This window comes from Thamnophis elegans, chromosome 1 (assembly GCF_009769535.1).
Source record: "Thamnophis elegans isolate rThaEle1 chromosome 1, rThaEle1.pri, whole genome shotgun sequence".
NCBI classification, from domain to species: domain Eukaryota; kingdom Metazoa; phylum Chordata; class Lepidosauria; order Squamata; family Colubridae; genus Thamnophis; species Thamnophis elegans.
In genome coordinates this window covers 120,164,700-120,190,377 of record NC_045541.1, presented here as the reverse complement: position 1 = coordinate 120,190,377, position 25,678 = coordinate 120,164,700, and the positions used below count along the sequence as shown (strand labels likewise).

Sequence of the window (25,678 nt, the reverse complement as noted above, 5' to 3'; positions counted from 1 at the left end):
CTTCTATGGACAGGCAGCCCAGAGTCTCTTTCCAACTAAGAAAGCAGGGGATAAAAATATGGCTTTTTGTTCCACGTTATGATAGAAATGATATTAACTAAAATGTGCTTTAAATTTTTCAAAAGAATAAGTATGCTAGCCTACTTAAATATATTCTTATATAATATAAAGTTATAGGCATGCCTGAGACAGTAGAAGAAATGTGTCCAGAAATCCCTCATTTGGATGGCTTAATGAAAGAAATAAATAGTTTGGCTGATTCTGGAGCCAGGTACACTGAAATGCCACATGTAATTGAAGTGATCTTGCCCATGCTATGCAACTATCTGTCGTACTGGTGGGAAAAAGGACCTGAAAATAATTCAGAGACTGATGGATCTTGCTGCACAATGGTAACCTCTGAACATCTTAGTATAATATTGGGGAACATATTGAAAATCATCAACAATAACTTGGGAATAGATGAAGCAACTTGGATGAAAAGAATTGCAGGTACGTACTTACTATAGAGCTCTTTCTACATTTGTTGGTTATTCTAGTAATTCTCCTAAATTTTGATGAAAGGGTTTCCACAATGTCTGGTTTACATTTAATAAGTAATATACTATGAGTTCAGCATTTGATTAAATATCAGTATTAAATATAGGCTTTCTTTCCAGTGGAAACTTTTAAGTGAAGGCAATAAAAACTTATGAGTTTCCTATTTAACAAAGCAGAAATACATTACCTCTTCTCTTCCCAGGAAGTATAGTTAGTTTTTAAACATTAATAAAGGCATTTCAAAGCAATACTAGAAATAAGTAGAACCATGTTCATCCATTATTATGTATTCTGTAAGGAAATAGGCACATGAAAAGTGTAGCTAAATTCACTAGACCTGCATCACTGAGTAGGTACTGAGTATCTCATTATGTAGGACTATCTCATAATGCCTATAGAAAAAAAATCATTAACAATTTTAAAGTGCTTTTTAAAACTTTATGGCATGCTTGGCTTCTATTTCATTTAAATACATTGTTGTAGAATGGATATTATATATGGCTCTCAGATGTGATACATTATGTTCTAGAATTTTTTTTTAAATTACAAAATTAGTGTAGATGTCACATCCAACCATGTGTTAAAAATAATCCATGGTAAATTTTGGACTACTTTGGTCTGTATTTTATATTTAAGAAGCAACTTGATTTTTCTATCATTTTAATTAAACAGCAGATTCCCATTGCATCCAAACATGGAAAGTTCATTTTTAGTTAACAAACCAAAATCTGCAATCACAGACTGACTGTTGATCAAACCACAAATAGCATAAAATACATTTTTCAGTTTGGGGATAATGGCAAATCGGCATGAAATTACAGTGTACGGTTATTATAACAAATAATGCACAAAACAACAGTGTACTATTATTATAGCTGAGTTGAGTTTTAGACTCAAAGTTCAGTGCAGCAATAAACCAGTACTTGAATAAATTTGTATATATAAATCTTTTCAATGTAATATTTTCTATTAAAATTTATTTTTCTATATATTTTGCATATAGTGTATGCTCAGCCCATCATAAGTAAAGCAAGACCAGATCTGTTGAAAAGTCATTTTATTCCGACTCTGGAAAAGCTAAAGAAGAAAGCCATTAAAATAGTGATTGAAGAAGAACAATTGAAAGCAGACAATAAAACTGATACCCAAGAAGCAGAACTTCTCATTCTAGATGAATTTGCAGTTCTTTGTCGAGATCTTTATGCCTTTTATCCTATGTTGATCCGCTATGTAGACAACAACAGGTGAGAGAACTTAAAATGTCATATTTATTTGCAGAAGTTATAATTTGTAATTTCAGCATAATATAAATGTTCCCAAAATGGTTTATAAATGAATAAGCATCAGTACAAATAGATTAAGAAACAAAAATACCTAAGATAACTATCTTTTGTTTGACCAAATAATAAGTTAGCTCTATCTATAAATGTCAGTACTGACATTTAAAAGCTGACTTTCCTAGTTTTTAAATACCACCACATACTTTTTGTGAGGGAAGCACAAAATTAAAATCTAATAATGTTTTGGTTCCTGCATAATACCTAGCTAGATTTTAAGTAGTTTGTAAATTTTTAAAATTGGGAGAGGAGGGCTGGGGTAACTTCTGGAAGAGCCAGTGGATGCCTGAATGTCCTAAAAAGAAAGTTCCAAACAAAAACCCTTAATGAAAATGGTATCTTTCTTGATTGCCAACAGTAGCACTCTATAAATAATACAATAATACAATAGCAGAGTTGGAAGGGACCTTGGAGGTCTTCTAGTCCAACCCCCTGCCTAGGCAGGAAACCCTATACCATTTCAGACAAATGGCTATCTAACATTTTCTTAAAGATTTCCAGTGTTGGGGCATTCACAACTTCTGGAGGCAAGTCTTTCCACTGATTAATTGTTCCAACTGTCAGGAAATTTCTCCTCAGTTCTAAATTGCTTCTCTCCTTGATTAGTTTCCACCTGCTTTTTGTTCTGCCTTCAGGTGCTTTGGACAATAGTTTGACTCCCTCATCTTTGTGGCAACCCCTGAGATATTGGAACACTGCTATCATGTCTCCCCTAGTCCCTTCTTTTCATTGAACTAGACATACCCAGTTCCTGCAACCGTTCCTCATATGTTTTAGCCTCCAGTCCCCTAATCATCTTTGTTGCTCTTCTCTACAAGTGAAAATAAATAGCAAGGATGCAGAAGGTCCATATTGGCTCTTGGTTAAAGTAATGCTGGGCTGAAAACCAAAATTTTGAATCTACCTCAGAAAATTATGAGAGTCAATGAGTTTTTTCAGTGTAGATTACATATGATATCAAGATTGTTAATAATCTAGGTATTATGTATCATACTATAAAACACACAACAATATTACAAAGCCTGAACGTTGCAAGCACTGTCTCCTGTTCAGTGAAGGATAAAAAAATAAATACAAACCAAAGTCATAGTGGATGGTAAACAGCAAGGATAGTTGAACTCCACTCTGAAAGTAATACTATACAATCAGAGGAGTAAGTCCAGATTAGTCAAGAAGGAAATTCGTCCAGCGGCCAAATAAATGCTTTTAGGGCACTCTCATGCAAATAATGGAGATATACTGCTAACTTGTCATTATTCCCCTGCTACTTATGTTTCAGGGCATATTCTGTCCAATCTGTAATAAGTCTCAAGACATTCTTGATACCTAGGTTCACTATCCATTTATGTATTTTTAACAATATCCAAATCAATAGCTATCAACATCTTTATTTATTAATCAATAAATAGCCATCCATCTCTGTGAAGGTAAAGATAGATGTATAGAATTCATTCAGTTTGTCTCTAATATACAGTAGAGTCTCTAATCTATATCTTCCAGGAGCATCATTTCACTCCTTTGTCACCTAATGGTTGGGCCACTTTCCTGGCTGTATTATTTTTGTCAAATGTTTTTATAGAATCCTTCAATTTCCCTTAGTGCTTAATTGTTATTGTTTATTTACACATTTTATGGTTGCCCAACTCAAGCACTGTGACCCTGACTGGCTTATAGCATTAAAAAATTCACAAAATGAAATCCACAAAACTCTACCCCAACCTCATCCCCTTGATGATTTGTTGCGGTTGGCAATATATTCCTTGAATTGTTTTTATGTTCATTACTAACCTTTGAGGAACTAAGATATATTCTGGAAAACATCCCTTTAAAATATACAGTTTATCAAACATTTTGTCTTGCATACATACACATTGTGTGTTTGCTTTCTGCAATAATGTTGAAAATTCATATGATGTGTAAATAATAGATTCGCCTTATCTTGAATCAACCATCAAGGGAAAAAAGTCAAGGTCATTCACAAGAAACGAGTCAGGGTCACTTCATGGATCAACAACCAGTGTTAACTATCCTGATAAGTGGAAAGTTTGATAGTGTTGACACCTGACACAACAAAGAATAGAGTGCTTTCTTGAGAAAAATCAATAATGAATAGGACAAAGGGAGCATTATTGTCCTCAAGCTTCACTAAATTTAGGATAGTCAGAAAAAAAAACATTTGAATGACTGCCTTCATATCAACTCAAATGGATGTCAAGCCAGTGAAACATTCAGAATAGTAAGGATACTTGAGATTTTACCAAAGATCTATAAAAAGCTTTTAATACTCTGTGTTTCAGCTTCCCAAAGCAGCTTGTTGCAACATTTACCATTTAGAGATTTATTATTGTAAAAGTGACTGAAATTATTTAACAATATTGATAATATTGTGGTTTATTGAAATATAAAATCATATTTTTCTAATCCATGTGGCCCAAGGCAGTTTCAACTGATTCTTTGCTAACATGCATGATCTTATATTTAAACATAAGTTTTTTATAATATTGCAGTATATAATTTCTGAAAGGAATAAAAAAGAAAATGACACTGGATTCTAAACTGTGGAAATGTATTAAGGTTTTAAGTTGCTAAAAAAAGAATATTGATTGATTTTGGTGCCGTGATTGACAGATATCCTTCTGTGCTTACTTAGAACTAAGTTCCGTTCTTAAGCTCAATGGGATTTACTTTTGTGGAGCCGTGGATTGAATTGCACTATTAATGCATCTGCCAGTAAAAGGAAGAACATAGTGAACAATTCTCCCATAAACACTGATAATTTGATACATGATATCAGAAACAAAGGGCTAAAATGAAAATTAAAAAGTAATTATCACATGGACTTCAGTCTAATAATCTTATACTGCTTCTCTTTTAAGATCAAACTGGCTTAAAAAACCAGATGCTGATTCTGATGAACTTTTCCGCATGGTGGCAGAAGTTTTCATCCTGTGGTGTAAATCACATGTAAGATAGTATTTCACATGCTAGTTTTACAATACATGTTGCTATGTATGTAAAATAAGTGATCAAAGGGCGTGTTTATCATTTTTTACAGAATTTTAAGAGAGAAGAACAAAATTTTGTGATTCAGAATGAAATTAACAATTTGGCATTTTTGACAGGTGACAATAAGAGCAAGATATCAAAAGTAAGTGAAAATATTTAGTATTCAAATGTACTTTGTAACAATTGTGTTAAGCATAACAACCTATTTTTTGCTCAGATTGAGTAGTTAGTTTAAAGTGGAAATCAGTTATAATCATTCAATTAACACTACGTAAAGAGGCAATAAAATCAAAATATAGTTTCCTTGATTGAAACATACTTCTATATAGAAATACACCACTAGAAATTTGTATTAAGGAGGTTTGATTTTGTTCTTTTTGCTGTACTGAGACAAGAGGAACCTAGCCCTTCTGTTTAATCAGATGTCTATCTATCTATGCGTGTGTGTGTGTGTGTGTGTGTGTGTGTGTGTGTGTAAGAAAGCTTGTATTTCAGTAACTCTAGGAAATAGCAGAATTACTAGAACAGATCCACTTCATCTAAAAAACTGAAATGAGATGCACATACCATAGACAATAGTGATTCTTAGATTTTTTTGAAACTAGTGTATTTTTATAAACAAAAGAGAAAACCTTAAAAACCCTTTGTTTATTAAATTTGAGAATTACCATTTAGGAAAAGCAAAACCCATTCTTACTGAAATAATCCATGGATTTTGGGCAAGAAGAGGATTAAATGAATAATTTGTAAATTCTACGTAGAAGGCTGATGATCTGAAATGAGAAAAAGGTATTATGATATATTTGAAAGGGAAGAGACATGATTTGACTTTAATGCCTAAGACCGTTTATCAGGCATAAGTATACATGAACTGCACACAGGAGGTTATAGTATCATAGAAAGGATATCTATTCACAATTATTATTTAGAATGGCATCAACTAAAACAGCAATCTGTGGACCGGTACCAGTCCTTAGCACACCAGAAACTGAGCCACATAAACAATTGAAGTCCCATTCGTAGGATTCAGGCACCACATGAAACCATACTCCCTCCAGTCCACAGAAAAACCTCTCTCCACAGAACTTGTCCCTGGTGCCCAAAAGAATGGAGGCTGCTGCACTAAAACACACTAAAATGTTTATAAGTGGTCTTTGTTTGAAAATCTCCAGCAAAGGAAAACCTACAAATTCATGTTCTATTGCTTTGACAGTTCGAACAGCCAAAAAATCCCCCATGCCATATAGCTGGAATTTACTTCCTTGTTCTTTTAATTCATGGTACTGGTTCCAATCTCTGGACTGATAATAAATTCTTGTATTATGTGATAGCTGTTCAGATATTATAAAATTGGTAGCACGTATCTCTTCAGTTGGGTCATATAGAATATATTTACGCAGATTCTTAGGGTATTATCATGGTTCAATTTCCTGGATCTTCTGATAAGATTAGGGAAGCTACTAAGAACCCTAAAAAAATGTCAGACAGTTTCCAATATTTGATTAAATGAATGAAGTATCTCAGTATAATGCAGGATTCAATTTTTCAATTCAAACAAAATATATATAAATTTTACTTTCCTCAATGTATATGGCTAAGCTTTTTGTAAATATCTGGAATGACCAGGTCTAAGAAACCAAAATTAGTTGTTGTCAGTAATGTAGCTTTCCTTTTTGGGGTACAGGACATAGAGAAATCAAAGTCTTTATAATCTGATCTTCTATTTAAAATAAAATAGCCTAAGAAATAATTGATTTGATTTTTTTGAGGTATATTACTAAATTTGCTATCCTGAACTTATGAAAAAGCAATGCAGGCAAAGGCCGTTAGCTCTTATTAGAAACCTCTACCAGAATTAATTTCCCTTGTAGGTACAATATTGATAAATATTAAATAGAGGCAGTTAAGAAATAGCAGTAGAAAAGAGCTGTTGTTTAGAAAAGAGAGTATGGTTATGAGATGATGGTGAATTGGATGTGCCGGGGGGAGGGGGGGATGAAGAAGAAAAGAAATCTGACTTTTCTTGGTTATATCAAAAATACACAATCCTGACATACCTTATCATCCAATTGCATTGTTTCCAGAGACCCTTATAGCCAAAGAACTTATTAAAAAATTGTGCATCTCACATAGGTGACAGAATAGTCTATCAGCTCTCTAGAAAATCAAAGTGCCTCCAGAAAATAAAAAATCTAGTAACAGAAGTTGACATTGTGGTTTCATCTGATGTCACAGCATTCTTTATGTCCATCTTTCCAGAACTAACAAAATAATCCATGGCAGCAATATACACAATACACTTTACCTAGTCAAAAACCTTTGAGGTCAAAATACAATCATGGACTTAATCAACCTTTGCCTCACTACTTACTTTCAGTTTTATGGACAAATGTACCAACAAATAGGAGGAACATCCTGGGATCATCACTCTATGCATAGCAGAGACCATTGTGCTGCATCTACAAACAATAGCATTCCCATACATATAACCAAAAACATGAATCCGGTATGTAGATGACACCTTAGTCATAATAAAAAGGAATAGCTATATTCCTATATGAAACAATCAACAGTATCTTCAAAGGAATAAAATCCACAATGGAAGAAGAAACTATCAACACACTACCCTTTTTGGTATTCTTATCAGCAGAGGAAACAATGGCAAATTAGAAACACAAGTCTATTGAAAAACAACCCACACTAACCTACTCTTCCATTACCAAAGTAACAACCAAACCTCCCACAAGAGAATCTGTGTAAAATGAAACAACCCAGAGCACCATATATCAGCAACCAACAAATTACTACAACCACGTGGCATCACTTTAGCACACAAACTAATTAAAGCCCTCCAAAACATCTGAAATTAACCAAAAGACCAGAAGCCCAAGAAGAAGAAAAACAAGAGTCAACTATAACAAAAAGTGTAAGAAATGCAAGAGACACTATGTAGTGCAGACAGAAGACTAGTAGAGTATATCCATAAACACCAACTAACAGTCAGAAAACACAATGAATATTCCTTAATCTCACAACACAAAACTAGATTGAGTTTCAAGCGGGAAAGCATCTGAGACCAAGCTAAATCCAAAAACTTTCAAAATTTTCTGGGATTTTCGGGACAAATCAGCCATCAATAGACACATTGAGATAAACTAAATTTGTATAATACTCAAAATAGCTCAAAGAGCACCAAGAACAGTTCATGCTTGAGCTACATATATTTTCTTTTATATTGTGGGTTTCCCCCTTATACTCCTATGTATTTTTGTGGTCTTATACTTGATTAATGCTACTTCTATATTGCTATTACGATGCCTATTTATCCTATTAACTTATTTCTACCCCAATGTCCTAAGGCTATTCGTTCATTATTTATTTTTTCTTTATCTGCAACATCTATCTTCTACTGTATTTCTATATTGCTGTAGTATTACATCTCTATATATCTTTAGTGTTATATCTCTATATTTTCTACTCTACTAGTAACCTCCTTTCCAATCCAATCTGTCTGCTTTTTATCTTTGGCTTTCTTTTTCTTTCATGCTGTTTTGTCTGCCCAAGGCCAGCAAAAGCTTTTCAGCTTTTTTTGTCCCATGTGTTACTTTACCTTTTTTCTCGATAGTGAATGTGCCGGTGGGAAAAGGTCAAAGATTTCTCTCTTTCAGACTATTTCCTTCCATTGAAAAACTGAGGCTGGAGGGAATGGAAAACAATTTTCACACACCAGTTTCCCAGCTGCTGCCATCCCTGATTCTCTTAACTCAGCAGGACTGTGGCTTTGGTACTGTACTTGGGCTTCAACCTTTAACCCCTACTGGATTCAATCAGCATTTTATACAGCCAAGAGAAGCTTTACTTTTCTATTTTTTCTCCGGAGTCTTCCATTTTTTAGTTTAGTTTTCCATTTTTTCCCCGAAGTTCTGTTGTTAGTCCATCTGTCTGTCCATCTACCTTTAATCGACTCATCTGTGGCTATATATCAAAATGCTCATTCTGTCTTCTCCCCTACTTCATCAGTGATTGAATAGGCAACTGTGCTGTCCCACCACTGGGGGAAGAGCTCAAGGGGGAAGAAAAGGAACAAGAATAGGTGCTCATCTATCCATTCAACAGCTCCACTTTCCACACCAGGAGAAAGGGAGTAAAATTATGAACTGAGTAAAAAGAGATTGCTATTGGAGGGGTGGTTGCATGGAGATGAAATGGAGAAGCTGTAATCAGCCATCCTGCAGGCTGGAACACCTCAAAAGAGTCAGGCAAAAATGACCTGGAAAAGAACAAGATTGAAGCAGAGGAGCAGTCTGGTTTTCCTCAATTCCGCTTTATGCTAAATCAGTTGTGCAAAATGAGAGCTGCTGTAGCCAGGGAAAGGAGGAGTGGAAAGCAGCCCCTTGAAATCCACGTGGGACTGCAACAAAAAGAAGAAATATGGGAAAAAGATCCTGCATTTATCTAAAGCGGGATTCCCACAGAGGGCAGAAAGACAAGAATGGTTGTTGCAGCAGGTAATTTTATGAGTAACCAACCTAGTTGGGTTCACTCTACAGATTTAGAAAGGGAAGAACCTAACCAGGTTCACTGAACCACAGGAATTCGCATCAAGGGGAAAGATACTTGGAAAATCACAAGTTCAAGATAGCTCAGTTGATTCACAGTCTAGGCAAGTTTTCCAACCCTAAAATATATCATAAATTACAAATAAAATGGAACCTGTCTACTTGAACAAATAAACATGACTCAGCAATATAATCAAGCTGGCAATCAGGTCTATAAAAAAGGGGACATCTGTCCAACAAGCAATTTTTAGCAAGTAACATGTGTAATTTCAATGTTTTGATATTTTATGACTTGTAAGGTGCCCACAGTCACCTTATAGGAAAATGGGTGGCATACAAATGTAATAAATAAACATTCCACCCTCCTTCCTGAAATTCTCTCTTCTCTTTGCAATTGCCAGACTGAACTATTAACTGGACATTAAATATTTGCGGATCCTTCCTGATCCTGTGATTTATCTCTTTGGACCTTTTTGGGAAAGTAAACTCTTGCGGCTGTAATCTTTCTGTGTACTTAAAGCAGAAGTTTAATCTACAATATTCATTTGTGTGTTTTCCCTTGAAGATGTATGTGTCAGGGTTCCAAGTAATAAATCCATTGCAAGCAAGGCTCTGAGGCACTCGAGTTCCTCAAAGATTACTTTAATGGAAATATCATAATGGCACATATCTGGTGAAAACCAACTCTGAAACTCACATGCTTTTCACCTCATTAAAAGTTTTTCTACTTTCTCATAACAATCACACGGTTACTTTTAATTACCTTAAACCCAAAGGACTGCTTAAATAATCCTTTATTTGCTATTTCACAGTTTGGTTTTGTTTGGTTTTCTTTGAGTTTTTAGAATTGGTCAATGATAAAGTAATAAAGTACTACACTTTGTGTAACAAACTTTAGATCCTTTATCCACTTACGATATATTACAAAGTGCTTTGCAATGGCTAAAAATGACCACAAATAATTATTGGACTATCCCCAGATAAAATGTATACCTTCCACATATGAGAGACATATTGAAATATACTGGATTGGTTGATCCCAAATATATAAATTTAAAACATATGATGGAACTGACAAGTAAATTAGGCTTCCGACCATAAAATATTAACTCACTGAAAATTATTATTCATAGCTTTTAAAGCAACCACAGAACTATAAAACATACTAAAGATAATTATATGCATCTTTAAATGCTTGTGAATTAATATTTTAAAATACTTCTTTTTAAAATCCTCTTTTCAGTTTTCTATTGTTATAGTTTTCATGATTTGACACCGGGTGAGCTTAATTCAATCCTTAGTGAAAGAAGTTTTAAATACAAGTTTAAGAACTTAAAAAAAATCTTTTGGAATAAATTTAAAAAAAAAACAGCGTGCCCAGACCTAAGCTCTATTTCCTGGCAATATTAGCATTGATAGTAACAATTTTACTTGGTACCATAGACATTCATTTTGTAATGTCTTAATTGTTTTAAATTGTTTTTATATTTTATGCTGCATGCTGTCCAGAGACAATTGTTAAAATGGGTGGCTGTAGAAATCAAATAAATAAACAGCAAAGAAACCCCAAAAAAGCAATAGAACTCTGATTTTAGAAAGTTACAAAATAACGGTTCAAATGTATTTGAAATAAGATTTTGGAGTTAATTATAAGAAACTTTCCTGTGACGGAGTGCTTTTGCTTTGAATTTTGTTAAAAAATAATAGGATAAAACTAATAAAGGAAAATATGTATAGTTCAAGTTGAAATGAGGGGTTCTTGGTGCTCTCTGAGATTGGTTGTTTTCTTGCAGACATTTCATTAGCCAAACTAAGTAACATCATCAGTGTTAGACAGGATGAGTAGGATGAAACTTTCAAAGTTTGGACACTAGAAGCAACCAGAAGGAACTGGAGATTATAATTAAAAGGTAGAATATTTAAATTTTACAAATACATAACAGAACAAAATATTATAATATTGGACATATTGAAAGATATTTTTTGTTGAAAAATGGTCTTAAGAGTGCTTGCCTCTGCAGATACACTACATTTCAAGGATGTGGAAGAGGAATAGACAAAACTGAGATTCATCTGAAAATGTATTTAAAAATGACAGGTTACAAGAATGATAAGGGAAAAAGATGCTACATTGGACATACAAAATAACCTGGCTGATGTCTTAATAATTAAAGGAGTATACAAATCACAAACCAAAAGAGTGACCTGGACAACTTTCTTATATTGGATTTGTTAAAAAAAAAGACTTATTAAAGATAGAAGAGAATATTTGTAGTTCATGGTTGAACTGTGGGGTCCTTGGGTCTCTCTGGATCTGGTGGTTTTCTTGCAGACATTTCCTTACCTGAACTAGGTAACATCATTGTGGCTTGTTAAAGCTTTGAAAAATTCTATGGGAAAGAACAAGGATAAAATGAAGAGAAATCAAGTGCTGTGACATTATTTGAAAGGACTAAAGATCAAGATTTAAAAAGGAAAAGGAAAAATATAAAGTTGGTTTACTTGATCAAGTCTAAAATAGATATATTGTAGAAATAGCCTTCAAGATATAATTGCCTTTGGGACTAGAATTATAGTCATAACTTAGGACAGTCATGTCGAAGCACAAATGTGACTGAACTCAATTCTACAACTGTTTTTACAGTGGTCATTAAGCAAATTAAAATATGAGTCTGAATCGCATGGTTGGTAAGCAAATCATATGGTTGTAAGTCTGAATCTATTCCCATGATTGATCATTTTTTGTTGGAAATGGGCAAAAGAGATTGCAAATTGTAGTCAGCGACCCCAGGACACTGCAATCAGTTGTAAATGTGAGGCAGTTGCAAGCGTCCAAAATGAAGTCATGTAACTGCAGGAGTGGGGGACGAAGGTGGATATAATATTTGATCATGGCCAGAACTATTTTATGGGCCATCAAGCACTCTTTTTGAGGTCATTGTAACTCCAAATAGTCATTAAATGTCTGGTTACAGAGTGAAAATGATACCTCAGATAGCAGACACTGGATAAAATTCATATATTCTAAATTGAAGGCAACAATTTTAGAATCCAGTTTGATCTACTCGCCTATTCAGTTTTGGTTCAATGGCTGAAGAAAAAAAAACTAGGGTTACAATTCATAATCTTTCCAGCCTTAATTGACTACAATCCAAGATATCAGAATCTTTCCCCTTTCACCTCCTCTTTAAGAATTCTACTTCCCTTTAGAAGTTAAGTGCATGGTTGCACAAAAGAAGAGATTTGTCAGTGGTGACACCAGGGCTATATCATTCACTGTGGAGCACATTTTAATGTACACCCCTATTTAATAGTCTTTTATTCAGAAATATTTTTAAATAATTTAGCTATGTGAGAAATGTTGACAGTATTATTATTTTAGTACAAGTTTCACTAATACAACATCTGGAAGAATCTGATCGTATATGGTCCTTTCTGTTTAGGCCAGTTCTGAGAATTTAGAATCTCACTAAGTTTCCTTAAGAAGAGATAGGATGTAGGCTCTATTTTTAACTTATTATTCTGGAATGATCCTGTAACTTGAATAAGAGAAGAGGAACAATATAATCCTTGATCAACCATAAAACTAAACACCAGCTTAATCTTTAATATTTTCTGACACAAAAGGGCACCCAAAATATTTCCTATGTCACCAAAATTACCCAGTATTCCTATGTCACCAAAATTACCCAGTACAAACTAAGGAGGACAAGTATGCAAAGCATTTGAAAAAGCAGCTTCCTAAAGTTTGTTAACCTGAGCAAGGCATCACATTTCAAAGCATCCAAGCTGTCGTGATTTCTGCAAAACTGCAGCAACTGCTTGGAAAACAGACCCTGAGTGTCTGCATGTGTGAGAAACGAACATCTGCTTTACTCTGTTGGCTGTCCCAGTAAGACGTATTGTTTACTTGCACATCCAGACTATCAGGGGCTTTGAAGCAGCTTTGTTGAGTTTTCTGAAAAACCCTGCTGCTTTAATGTTCCAAGCAGATGTGCTTTGCTTAAGGTTAACATACTTTGTAAAGCATGGTGGGGAAACCCTAGTTGTTTATTCATTAGGCAAATATATATATGGTCTTGTTGTATTCAGGTCTTTTCCCGTGTAATATTGAGATTGTCTTGGCAATGTTTTGGCGACATCTCACTCGCCATCTTCAGGCTGGTGTTTTCGGCTTAAAGCGTGGTCGGAGCTGCTGTCTTTCTATAAATCTGGGGGGTGGGGGTGGAGTGCTGGCTTTATTTCAGTAAGTGGATTGATTGGTTGTGTCGTTGTATCATGATTGGTAGATTGGTGCTGATTGTTGCTGGCTGTGTGTCCGTTGTTGTTTTGTGTTGTAATGGCCTTTGTTAACTAGGGCTGCTTTCCAAAGGTCTGGTAGGCGGGAGGTATTGTCACATTTATTCATGTTGGGGGGGGGGGTTCTCTATTTTGATAGCTTCCATAATTATTCTCTTGCTGAAGTGTTCGGTTTTGGAGATTAATTTGGTTCCTTCAAAATTAATTTCATGTCCTGTAGCTTTAAGGTGTTGGAAAAGGGAGGAAGTTTTTTCTTTTTTTCTTACTGCATTCTTGTGTTCTGCGATGCGTGCATTTATTCTCCTGTTCGTTTGTCCTATGTATGTTGCAGGGCAGATTTTGCATGGTATTTCGTAGACTCCTTGGTTTTCTAGCTGGATTTTGTCTTTGGGGTTTCTTAAGATGTTGGTCAGTGTTGAAGGCTGTCTTGATATTGTCTTTGTGGAAAATTTTGTTGATTTTATCTGTGGTGCCTTTGATGTAAGGGAGGAGAGAGCAGCTCCGATCATGCTTTGCTTGCACAAGCATGAAGCCGAAGGCACCAACCTGAAGATGGCAAGTGGGACCTCGTCAAAACGTCGCCAAGATACTCTCAATCTTACACAGGAAAAGACCCGAATATGCCAAGACCTGCATACCTGTACCCGTGAAAATCTACAAAAACACACACACACACACACATACACACACATACACACACACATATACACACACACACACACACACACACACACATACTACCAGGGGCAGGTTCCTGCCAGTTCTAACCTTTTCTATAGAAGAGGTTCCACAAATCTACAGTGCTGTTTAGAACCGGTTCCAGCTCCCTCCCCCCACTCGTTTGCACATTATCAAGATGAAGAGTGAGAGGAGGAATTCTGGGAGTTGAAGTCCATAAGTCTTAAAGCTGTCAAGTTTGAACACCCCTGGGTTTTTTTTTCTAAAGGGTTAGGGGTGCAAGAGTCTTGTAACTTGACAGCTTTAAGGCTTATGTGCTTCAATTGCCAGAGTTTCTGAGACAACATTTTGGTTGCTAAACAAGAGCGTTGTTAAGTGAGTTTCACCACATTTTACAAGTTGAGCACGCCCACCCAGTCACATGGCTGGCAAGTCACTCCCACAAAGCAAACCACACCTACAGAAGGGGTTCTAAAAATTTTTGAAACCCACCACTGACACACACACATACATACATACATACATACATACATACATACATACATACATACATACATACATTAGATGTTTTATCAAGGCACTTGGTATGCCCAAATATGGGTGGGAGCATACTGCTTCCCTTTGCCCTTCAACTCAGCCTTAGGAGCCTTCCTGGCCAAAACCATTTTGTATTGAATTCTTAATTATTCCTAATTTTTAATAATTTCTAATTATTCCCCTGGCTCAACTGATAAGGATTTGGCTAGCTGATGATAGCTAAATAGCTCCAAATAGATCTATACTAGTTTCCATTTATTTATCGCCAAAAAAATTATAGATAGATGATAGATAGAAAAATAGGTAGAAAGATAGATAGAGCCTTTGTGTGTGTGTGTATGTGTGTCTGTACGCATGCCTGTGTGTCTGTGTGTGTGCGCATCTGTATGTTTGTGTCTGTGTATAATAGATGCAGCATGTGGCATAGTATAGTATACCTTATTACTATAGCCAAAAGGTAAGTCTAGTAACTGTTGTCACTTATTATATTAGAATCCATACTGATAGATCAGAATGCTTTTTAAAAACATGACAACATAGTTTATTGATCTTTGTTAAACTAAATTTGTTTACAACTGAGCAAGATCTTTTAACTTTTCTTTTCTGATAATATGGCAGCAGATTGCTCCGAGAGGAATGGTAAGTTAGAGAACATTTAGTTTGACAAAGACAGTTACTTTAGTGGTACTAAAATAACTGATTTTTTGTTGTTGTTAAATTGATTAATGAAACACAACATTCCCTCTTTTAATCTATTTTTTTTAACTTTGTGTGGGTGTTTTCATAAAGGACACATGCAGCTATTTTTAAAATTATAGTTTATGTCACATCCCTTTCTAAACATAATGCAGCATCTGTTTATAAATGTATTACATTCAGGTCAGATTTTTAAAATTAAAATAGTATTTGCCTTATAGGTATTTAAAATGATTCATATGCTCCTGACTTAATCAAAGGAACTCAGGGTGAAATCTTACACTGAAAGAAGAAAGTAGAAATGTTCAGAATCAAGAGTCTTATTTATATGGAAATGACTGACACAGAACATTGCATTAATGCTCGTGTGCAAAATCAGAGTGAATGTACATCACATTTGAATCATCATGCAGAAAAGATCAAACTTTGGGGGTTTTTTCTTCACAAAATTTAGTTTGTCAGGTTTTTATTTTTAAAAGCCCAAGATCCCTATCTAAAAACTAGCTATATCTAAAAATTGAGGGCTTAAAACTAGATTTTTCTTGAAACGACAAAATATGCCAATGCTTCAGATGCTTATGTAAACAGTACATCTGGAAGACTGCAATGGGACACAACTGAATAGCTGTTTTGTCTGTGAAAATATTTTCTTGGCAATGCTGGGCCAAGGTGGCGCAGTGGTTAAATGCAGCACTGCAGGCTACTGCTAGATCAGCAGGTCAGCGGTTCAAATCTCACCGGCTCAGGGTTGACTCAGCCTTCCATCCTTCCGAGGTGGGTAAAATGAGGACCCAGATTGTTGGGGGCAATATGCTGACTCTCTGTAAACCGCCTAGAGAGGCCTGAAAGGCCTATGAAGCGGTATATAAGTCTACTGCTATTGGGCGAAATCTGACACAAATGGTAGCTGGGGAGAAAACCACTCTTAAGGAAAATGTGGCATTAAGTGTGGCTTCTCTGCTAACAGAAACAAGGAAATCTGTTGCGGGGGGGGCAGGGAGGCCAGATAGCACACACAATTTCATGATCAAAGCCCTACCCCTTCGTATTTGGCTAGATATGGTACAAGAGGCAGGGCTTCAATTGCAAGATCTATTCACCCTCAAGCAGGCATCCCTGAACAAAGCAAAATTATATACAAACAGTGTTTTCTTTTTTCACTTATAGAATTGATAATGGGTGGGAAGTTGGGATCTTACTTATTCTATTTAAATTATGAAACAGGCATTTTCAGCTACTCTTGTCACAGAATTTTGATTTAATTCAATCCCTGACATTGCTGCCTAGATTTCATGGATGATGGCTTGGTTCAATATAAAACATTGTTCCTTCAGTGATGAAGTCTAAATATAAAGTGATTGCCTCTTAAAATACTTATGAAATACATATTGTAGATAAGATTATTTTTCTTTTGCTTTTTAAAGATATGGGTTTAAATGGGTTTAAAGAAATGGGTATCTTTTACCTGGATTTGTATACCATCTTTCCTCCAGGAACATAAGGCGGGGTTATTCCTTCCAATTTTCCCCACAACAGTCCTGTGAAATAGATTGGACTGAGAAAGAGTCATTGGCCCAAAGTATGCTAGTGAACTTCCATGATTATGGGTAACACAATAAAGATATTGATAGTTGGAAGGATCAATAATCTCCAATATATTCTTTATTATGAGAATTACCCTTTAGTAAGATCAACAGAACTACATTTATTTACTTGAATACTTTCTTATAACATTGTATAAGAGAATGTGTAACTGTGTTTTGCTTTCATGAATGAATTATTCTTTATTTATTTATTTACTTATTATTTTTTATAATTATACCCGATTATGATCCCATAGGATACTTGGTGGTTTATATGTGTGCCATATTTTACAGTGCATATATATGACTGCATTTGGGTATAGGCTCCATTAATTATATTTACTTTTAAACTGGCTTTACTCTCAAACAAAACCATTAATTTTTCTGGGCTTATTTCTAAGGAGTTGGCTGAACTGTTAGTTGCTTTGCTCTCATATAAAATCTTCTTTCTAAGTAAATGGCAAAATGTCCACCTTTTCACCATCCTTATTTACTTCCTTTATTGTTGTTTTCTTTCTTTCATACAGGCCATGCAAGTAAAGGTACAAGTCTAAGTGTATATAATATGTGTATATGTTTTAGTTTTAGATATGACCAAGGTCTCAACATTCTTTCCATTGATCATACAGTGGCGTCACAAAGGGAAGATGCATGTCCTGCTTAATATAAACCCTATTGGAAACTTGGGCAGATTTTGTCTATTTTTATTCTCTGGTATAAAAGCCAGGTACTGACTTTGCAAGTAGGAAAATAGTCCAATAATATATCTCTTCTGCCTCTGTCACCTTTTTCATGTTATGTAATTGATTTTACTTAAGTATCTTAATTCCTCAACAGGACAATGGATGAACAGGAAATTTTACTACTGAAAACAAAATAAGGATAAAGTAACATGTTGGTCACTAAAGCTACTATAATTAGAGGTTTTTTTTAAAAAAATGTGACCTTCATATCGACCTTAGCTTTTCTTACTCGACACATACTGAAATATAACTTTTGGTGGTATTTTAAACCATTTGTATAGTTATGTACCAAGGCTATTTAAAACCCCTTTCTTGAAATATAGGTTCAACAGACAGCATCATGCAAAAATATGCAATTCACTGGTTGTAAGACAATTTATGAGATGATTCAATTGGGGTAAAAGTAGAGTTAAAGAATTAGAAGGTAATCTTTAATATGATTGCTTGCTTTATAATCCAGTGTCTCCATGACTACAAAAGTGCAGGATTTTTTAAAAATATCAATGAATAAATTCATTTAAATACACATGAAGAAACAGCATAATAGACATTTGTTTTTTTAAAATAATCCCTATTTCATTATCTGCATCGTTACAAGAGCAATGTTGATGCTGGATCACAACTAGAGGCTGCATTTAATTGTCTAGCCCCATGATGGCAGACCTATGACACATGTTCCCAAAGTAGCACGTGAAGCGATGTCACCCGGCATGTGCGGTCTTGCCTGTTTGTCTTCCAGATTTCTGGCACACATGCGTGCACGCTGTTCTTCACATGCATGGCAGTGCTGAAAACTGGTGTGCACATGTGCATTGGCCAGCTGATTGTCGGGTGGCCCATGTGCATAAAAACCCGGAGGTTTGGCTTTTCCGGAGTGCTATCCCTTTGCGTGTGCTGCGGTACCGAAAACTGGTGTGGACATGCGCACCAGTCAGTTGATTGTCTGTTGTGCATCCACAGTAAAACCCAGAAGTTAGACTTTTCCAGAGCGTGACCCTGATGAATGTGTGTGTGTGCGATGTTTCCATGCAACCTTTTCAGCACTCGGTGCCGAAAAGGTTCGCCATCACTGGTCTCACCACTAGTGGAGTGGACAATCGTTCAGATCTCCTCCAGAGAACTGAGAAACCATTGTAGCAGATTTGGGAACAAGGAAATATGGATGAGGTAGAGGCAAAGATAAATGTGTTTTTTGCCATAGAAGCAAAGTCTAGTTATACCATAGTGGAAAGTCATCAATTTTTGATCTCCAGAAGAGAATTGATTTTGTGATAATGACATAAAAATTAATTTGACTAGAGTCTAACCTATGGCTTCCATGCACACAATAAATTACCAGCCTTCCACAAATTCACTGAAGGTCAAGAATTTTTAAAATTCAGCAATCTTCAGGACAGGGAAAAAAAATATTGATGAATCACCGTCTGTGCTTTTAGCTGACAGAAGTACATGTATTTCTTTTGGTATACGCATGTTTAACCTATCAGTATTTATCTGTTTCTTCTAATATTTGCAAAGCTATTGCAGAAGACTTAATATTTTAACAATATATAACTGCATGAATTATATGCATGCATAAATTACACGTCTGAGGCATATAACTGAAAACTTCCTTTGAACATACTGATTTTTGTGGGAATAAACGTATTAGCAGGTAATTGCCAATAGGAGCACATAGGAACCACCAATATTTGGGTATTGGTAGCATATTTGTAATTCTGACATTGTGTAAAGTTGCTCTTATAAAATAGGAAACCAAAAGACAAATGGCTTCAGTTATTCCTCAACCACTAACTCTGATTTCCTTTTTCTGAGTAAGTAAAAACTCTTCCAAACAAATAGATGAGATAGAACCATATACATTATAGGATTTAGAAATGCCCTTGAGTTTTTTCTGGCTGGACCAGGTTCAGGTAGACATATTTCTCATTAAAACAAGCATGGAGCTTTCTCTGCTCCTCATGTTCAGCCTCCAACTTCAAGATTGTCTCAATATAGTTATTCACCTAGATGAGGAGTTCACCTAAGGAGAAGTTATGCCCTCCCAACCAAATCTTAAATTGGGTAATGGACCTCCTACCAGAAATTCTGGGAAGGGCTAAATAGGAAATTCCCCTTCTCCAAAACTTAATTTTTAAGTACTGTATTTTTCAGAGTATAAGATGCACCTTTTTTCCTCAAAAAAGAGGCTGAAATTTGGGTGCGTCTTACACACCGAATACAGCAATTTTTGCCTCCCGAAGCCCCGCCCCTTCACCAAAATGGCTGTGCATAGCCTTCAGAAATCTCCTGGGGGCTGGGGAGGGAAAAAATGGGCAAAAAGGGCAGTGTTTTTGCCCCCCCCCAGCCCCCAGCAGCACTCTATAAGCCTCCATAAGGCTATGCATGCAATTTTTTTTAACAAAAAAACGGGCCCATTTTTGCAAAAAACGGGCAATTTTTTTGCTCTTTTTTTGGCCCTCCCACCCCATTTTTGTGAAAAAGGGGCTGTTTTGGGGAGGTTTGCAGAGTGCAAAAACTTTTTCCCCCTTTTGGAAAGCTCTTTAACTGATTGATGAGAATTACATTGATCAAGTGCGGTGCCAGCAGAAACACCTACCTATCTACTGTATTTCTCTCTATCTCTATTTCTCTCTCTCTGTCCCTCTACCTACCTACACACACTCTATCTCCTTACCTACCTACTGTATTTCTCTCTCTCTATCTCTATCACTTTCTGTCTCTCTATATCCCTTTATCTACCTACCTACCTAACTAACTAACTACTCTCTCTCCCTACCTATCTACTGTATTTCTCTCTTTATCTCTTTCTATTTCTCTCTATCCCTCTATCTACCTACCCTCTCTATCTCTCTCTATTTCTCTCTCTCTCCCTTTATCTACCTACCTACTCTCTCTCTCTACTACCTACTCTCCCTACCTACCTACTGTATTTCTCTCTCTTTCTCTCCCTGTCTATCCCTCTATCTACCCAGTTACTTTTTTAAAAAAATTGCCTCTTTAAGATCTTGGTGCGTCTTATACTCCGGTGTGTTTTATACTCCAAAAAATATAGTAAGTGTCTCCACTATTTTCTTTTTAACCAGAATTACTAGGCCACATTGATTTTAGAGCACGTGGTGCTATTTCAAAACCCAACACTAGAATTGCAAAGATTAAAGGATTTTTAATTCAATAAAAGCAACAAAGTAAAGACTTGAGGAAATGAGTTAGCTGCATTAATTTCCATGAGGCCGACATTTTATGCTAACTATATTATCATTAATTTGTAAACAAACTGAGGAAACAAAGAGAAAGAAGGTCATCAAACGCAAGCAAAAATAAAGCAAAATAATTGAGTAAAAGCTGCACTGAAAACGAATAAAAGATCCTTGATGTATCTTCATATACTTTCCCTTAAAACTTTACTGTTTCCATTCCCTAAAAGTTTTAAGGAGACAGAGGACATGAGTTCAAGCCCAATTAGAGAAATATTGTCCTTGCTCTTAGGAGGATCTCCTGCCAATGCATGCCTGGGCACAGAAACTTCCAATTCTCTCACTTGTGGAGTAGGTAATAGCCTTAATCTATGTGTAGAGTTCCTAGCTAGCCTGCTGAGCGATACACCATCTGTATTGGACCTATCAGCCTTGTGAAAATATAGATCATTCATAGGAGTGTTGCTTTGTATCATGCTATATTCCTATCTTTAAAAAAAGTCACACAGTAAAATAAATTAGGTGGGCCAGGAAGTCTGATAGGCATCAAAGAAGGCACAGGTAAGCACATTGGTATCCATGAGCTGAACCAGATTTAATGAAGTAAACCAAATCAATGTCTATAAACTTATTTGTGACTTGGGACCTTTTACATATGCCACAAAGAACTAATAATCAAGAGACATCAGCAGCAACAATAGCAACCCATTTGAGAAATCTTCACCTAGTCTGGAAAAAAACAAAAAACCTGACTGCTTCAGCAATCATTTCCAAGTTAGTGTTTATTATTTCAAAATCTGTTACTGAATTGGAGGAAAGAGATGGTATTTGAATTTAAAAAAATGTCTTCCCAGTATTCTTTATGTATTTTAGCGTACTTTTCATATAATATAACTTGCCTTTATAAGTGGATGAGTGGGAGTAGATAGATTCAGTATATCTTCACTCACACCCACATGTATCTCATCTCAATATTTCTATTTATGGTAAGCAACATTATAGAAAGTGCAGGAATCTCTCCCCCAGAAATTGTAAGAAAAAGAAATCAAAGGCAAGATATGAAAGAAAACCAAATGTACCTATATCCAGTTAGATTAGCATCATTCGCTAGATTTTTTAAAAAAAGTTTTCTTCCAACTTTACAAGCTATTTTTAAATATCTCACCTTTCTCAGGAATTTAATCAGTTCCATCTATGATTTTCTTGGTCATATCTTCACAATTCCCTGGTCACTCTTGTATTTCATCTACATTAATTGCACAAGTATTTGTTGTTTTCCTTTTCTGTTTTTGTTTTAACACACACAAACAACATGCAGGCAGACACACACACACACACACACACACACAGAGAGAGAGAGAGAGAGAGAGAGAGAGAGAGAGAGAGAGAGAGAGAGAGAGAGAGATCCACTACATTCAACTTATTTTTATGTTTCTCCTGATACATTCAGCTCTTCCTTTCATCTAACAAAATTTGCAAAACACAGCCATTTTCTCATACTGTATGTTGATATTTTTTCATTCCTTGCAACAGAACCCCTGTTTTCTTTAAATAATTTATATATATTTATAAACTCATCTTTAATTAATATTCTACCAATTTCTTTTATTTGATCTAGGTTTCTGCTATTTATGCTTTGTGTATAATTCACACCATTTTTTCAGACATATCTACTTCGGTTTACCATCTAGTTAATGCTTGAGGAAAATCATTTAGGTTCTTGGTGAACAGCATGGCATCATTCACATTCCTTGCCAATAAACTTCTAATATCACCACAAATTTATCAATAATACCTGACATAAACTAAAATGATATCACATGTCTTATTTACTCTCAAATACTGAACCATTTGTAGAATCAGACTGGTGTTGCGAATCCAGCTTTGTAGGAAGCAATGAGCTATGGCACAGGATACAGTGACATCTAATATGTCTGATATTTGACTTACTAATACTCTCTCCCCCAAAAATCAGATTTAGGAAGAAATTCACTTTTATTTTAAGAAGAACCAATTATTCTTCATCTTCTTCTCAAAACTTGAAGGCAATAATCATTTCACGTGAACAGTGTCCTGCCTCAATGTTGGATGGAAAAAATTGGGATGTAGAAGATTTGGTTTTCCATTCCCGTTTTTTCCTCCTGCATTTATAAAAAGCAAAGTACATACATGCTTAATTCATCTATGGGCCAATGAATAGAAGAAAGTTAAGAACTAAGCTCAATGATAGCTGTCAATCAGCATGTAACAAAAATGAATCAATATTATTAATAAAGCTTTCATTATTCATTATGGATGTTTTAATAATTGTCGGTAAAGTTTCCTTTTAGAAAAACTGGAACTTGGTGGCAGAGACAGAATGGATAGATAGATACAGGGATAAATTTATGGTCACACAAACTGAAAAGATTACTTTATTGGGGAAGGTGAGGGGAAGTTGTGTCAGATATTCTCCTGCCTAAGAGAATAGTGACGCCATTGAGTCCTGTGATAAATTGTGACATTTGTTTGTCTGCTATGAAAGTCAAGTAGCAATTAATGTCATTAAATCCACTGCTACTATAAAAAACTTTTTGAAGGCATTCCACAAACAAAGCTTTGAGGCAAAGTGTTGCCATTACGTGTCCTTGAGGAAAGCATAATAATCTAGCCAAAAATATGGCTAGATGTTTGGATATATTCTATTAAAAGGAGAGCTTAACAACAATTTATAAAATATGTGACTGCTCTGAGAATTCTTTTCTGTTTTAATTGAAGTTATTAATACAGTTTATTTTATAAGTGTAGAGTAGAATATAAGACCCAGAGCCTTCAAATCTCCTTTGCAGAAGGAGAAGACTCCAGAAGTTGTGAATGCCCCAACACTGGAAGTCTTTAAGAAGATGTTGGATAGCCATTTGTCTGAAACAGTATAGAGTTTCCTGCCTAGGCAGGGGGTTGGACTAGAAGACCTCCAAGGTCCTTTCCAATTCTGCTATTGTATTGTAAGACATGATGAATTAATAGAAAAGAGTTTCTAATTGTGGTAGATTCATTATGTGAGCCCAGTCTTGAATTCATACATGTGGCTCAATTCTCATCAGGGTCATTATTCATCTTTTTATGCATGGGATTCAAAAAAGATAACAATATTACCTGTTTAATCTTAATCTGTCTCTAGTATCATTTCAGTAGTGATAAACACCAATGCTGTTGCCCAGAGCTTTGATTTATTGCCTTAGTTTAAAAAGTTTTTTCCCAGTGAAATTGTACATTGTGTGCATCATGAACAGGTTAAATGTAATGCTAATGTGCAGCCCATTTGATATCTTTTTCCAAAGGCTTATTCTCTGTATACTTCAGGTGATTACAGCTGCTGTCAATGTAGCAAGATAATTTGACAATGATTCTACAGCAAAATAGTTTTCTAGTGCGCTTGCTTACAATTGTTCAGTTTTGTGGAATTCACACTTTATATTTCTTACATGTTGTACAGGCAAATATCTCAAACACTGAAATCCTCAAAATTATAAATGGCATCACACTTTATCCATTTCAAATGCTGTTTGTATGTGTGTGTGTTTTTTATCACCATATGCATACTGAAAAATTACAGAAATATATTTATTTCCCTGAAAATTGCAAAGATATTTGAATTACAGTTTCTACAGTATTTTTCTTATAAAATGCCACTAAAATCGTGCATTTTCATGATAGTCTTTTGGTTCACTTTGGTTTTACTATTCAAACGGGTAAATGTTCAAATGCTTTCAGCATTTTTAATATGAATATCTAAATTTAATTGCATAATTTGGAACGGTATTTATTTTAGTATGAAAGAATTAACAGTGCTTTGTATTCTACATGTCTCCTTTTTGTAGTCTGGAGGTCATGATCAAGAACGAAAAAAAGCAAAACATAGAGGGGATTTATATTCAATACAGACTTCTCTGATTGTAGCTGCACTTAAAAAAATGCTCCCCATTGGGTTGAACATGTGTACCCCTGGAGATCAAGAGCTGATTTCTCTTGCTAAGTCCAGGTACAGCTGTGTAAGTCAATATTTTACTCTTACTGATTGAAATCTGAAAGGTTTCAAATAAAGACATGCAGTATTTGAATCTGAAGTGGACAAAGGTAATTCAGGTCTGATGTTGATACACTCAATGTGCTTATTGACAGCTCTTTAAAGGCACCACAACTTTTCCAGCTCAGGCAAATACTTGTTTCAGTTCAGGTGTTGCCAACTCCATAATAATTCCTTAACACTTAAAACTTGAACTTGAACCTGAACTCAAGAAAACCTCCTCTAAAGGAGATACTCATGATGGGTTTGAACCATTTGTGCCGCTTTCAGATATGAGTACCATACACATCTAGAAATATACAAAGCATGGAAATGAGCAAACAAATAAATTTAAGAAAGGATTATTAGAGGGGGTTGGGAAGGAGGGAGGGTTTGATTTGGTGCCAACATTCAAAATCTGAGACATATTTATCTCTATCATCTATCTCTATCATCTA

General features: G+C 35.3%; 1 protein-coding gene across 1 annotated transcript in view; it reads left to right on the top strand.

Moving 5' to 3' along the window:
* Positions 1–25,678, top strand: part of RYR3 (ryanodine receptor 3) — a 249,476-nt gene that overhangs the window by 168,054 nt on the left and 55,744 nt on the right. The window contains exons 66-71 of the mRNA XM_032213643.1: positions 172–492; positions 1,544–1,784; positions 4,754–4,841; positions 4,933–5,025; positions 17,763–17,777; positions 25,036–25,206. Of these exons, the coding sequence (XP_032069534.1) occupies positions 172–492; positions 1,544–1,784; positions 4,754–4,841; positions 4,933–5,025; positions 17,763–17,777; positions 25,036–25,206 (929 nt within the window). The remainder of the gene's footprint in view (positions 1–171; positions 493–1,543; positions 1,785–4,753; positions 4,842–4,932; positions 5,026–17,762; positions 17,778–25,035; positions 25,207–25,678) is intronic.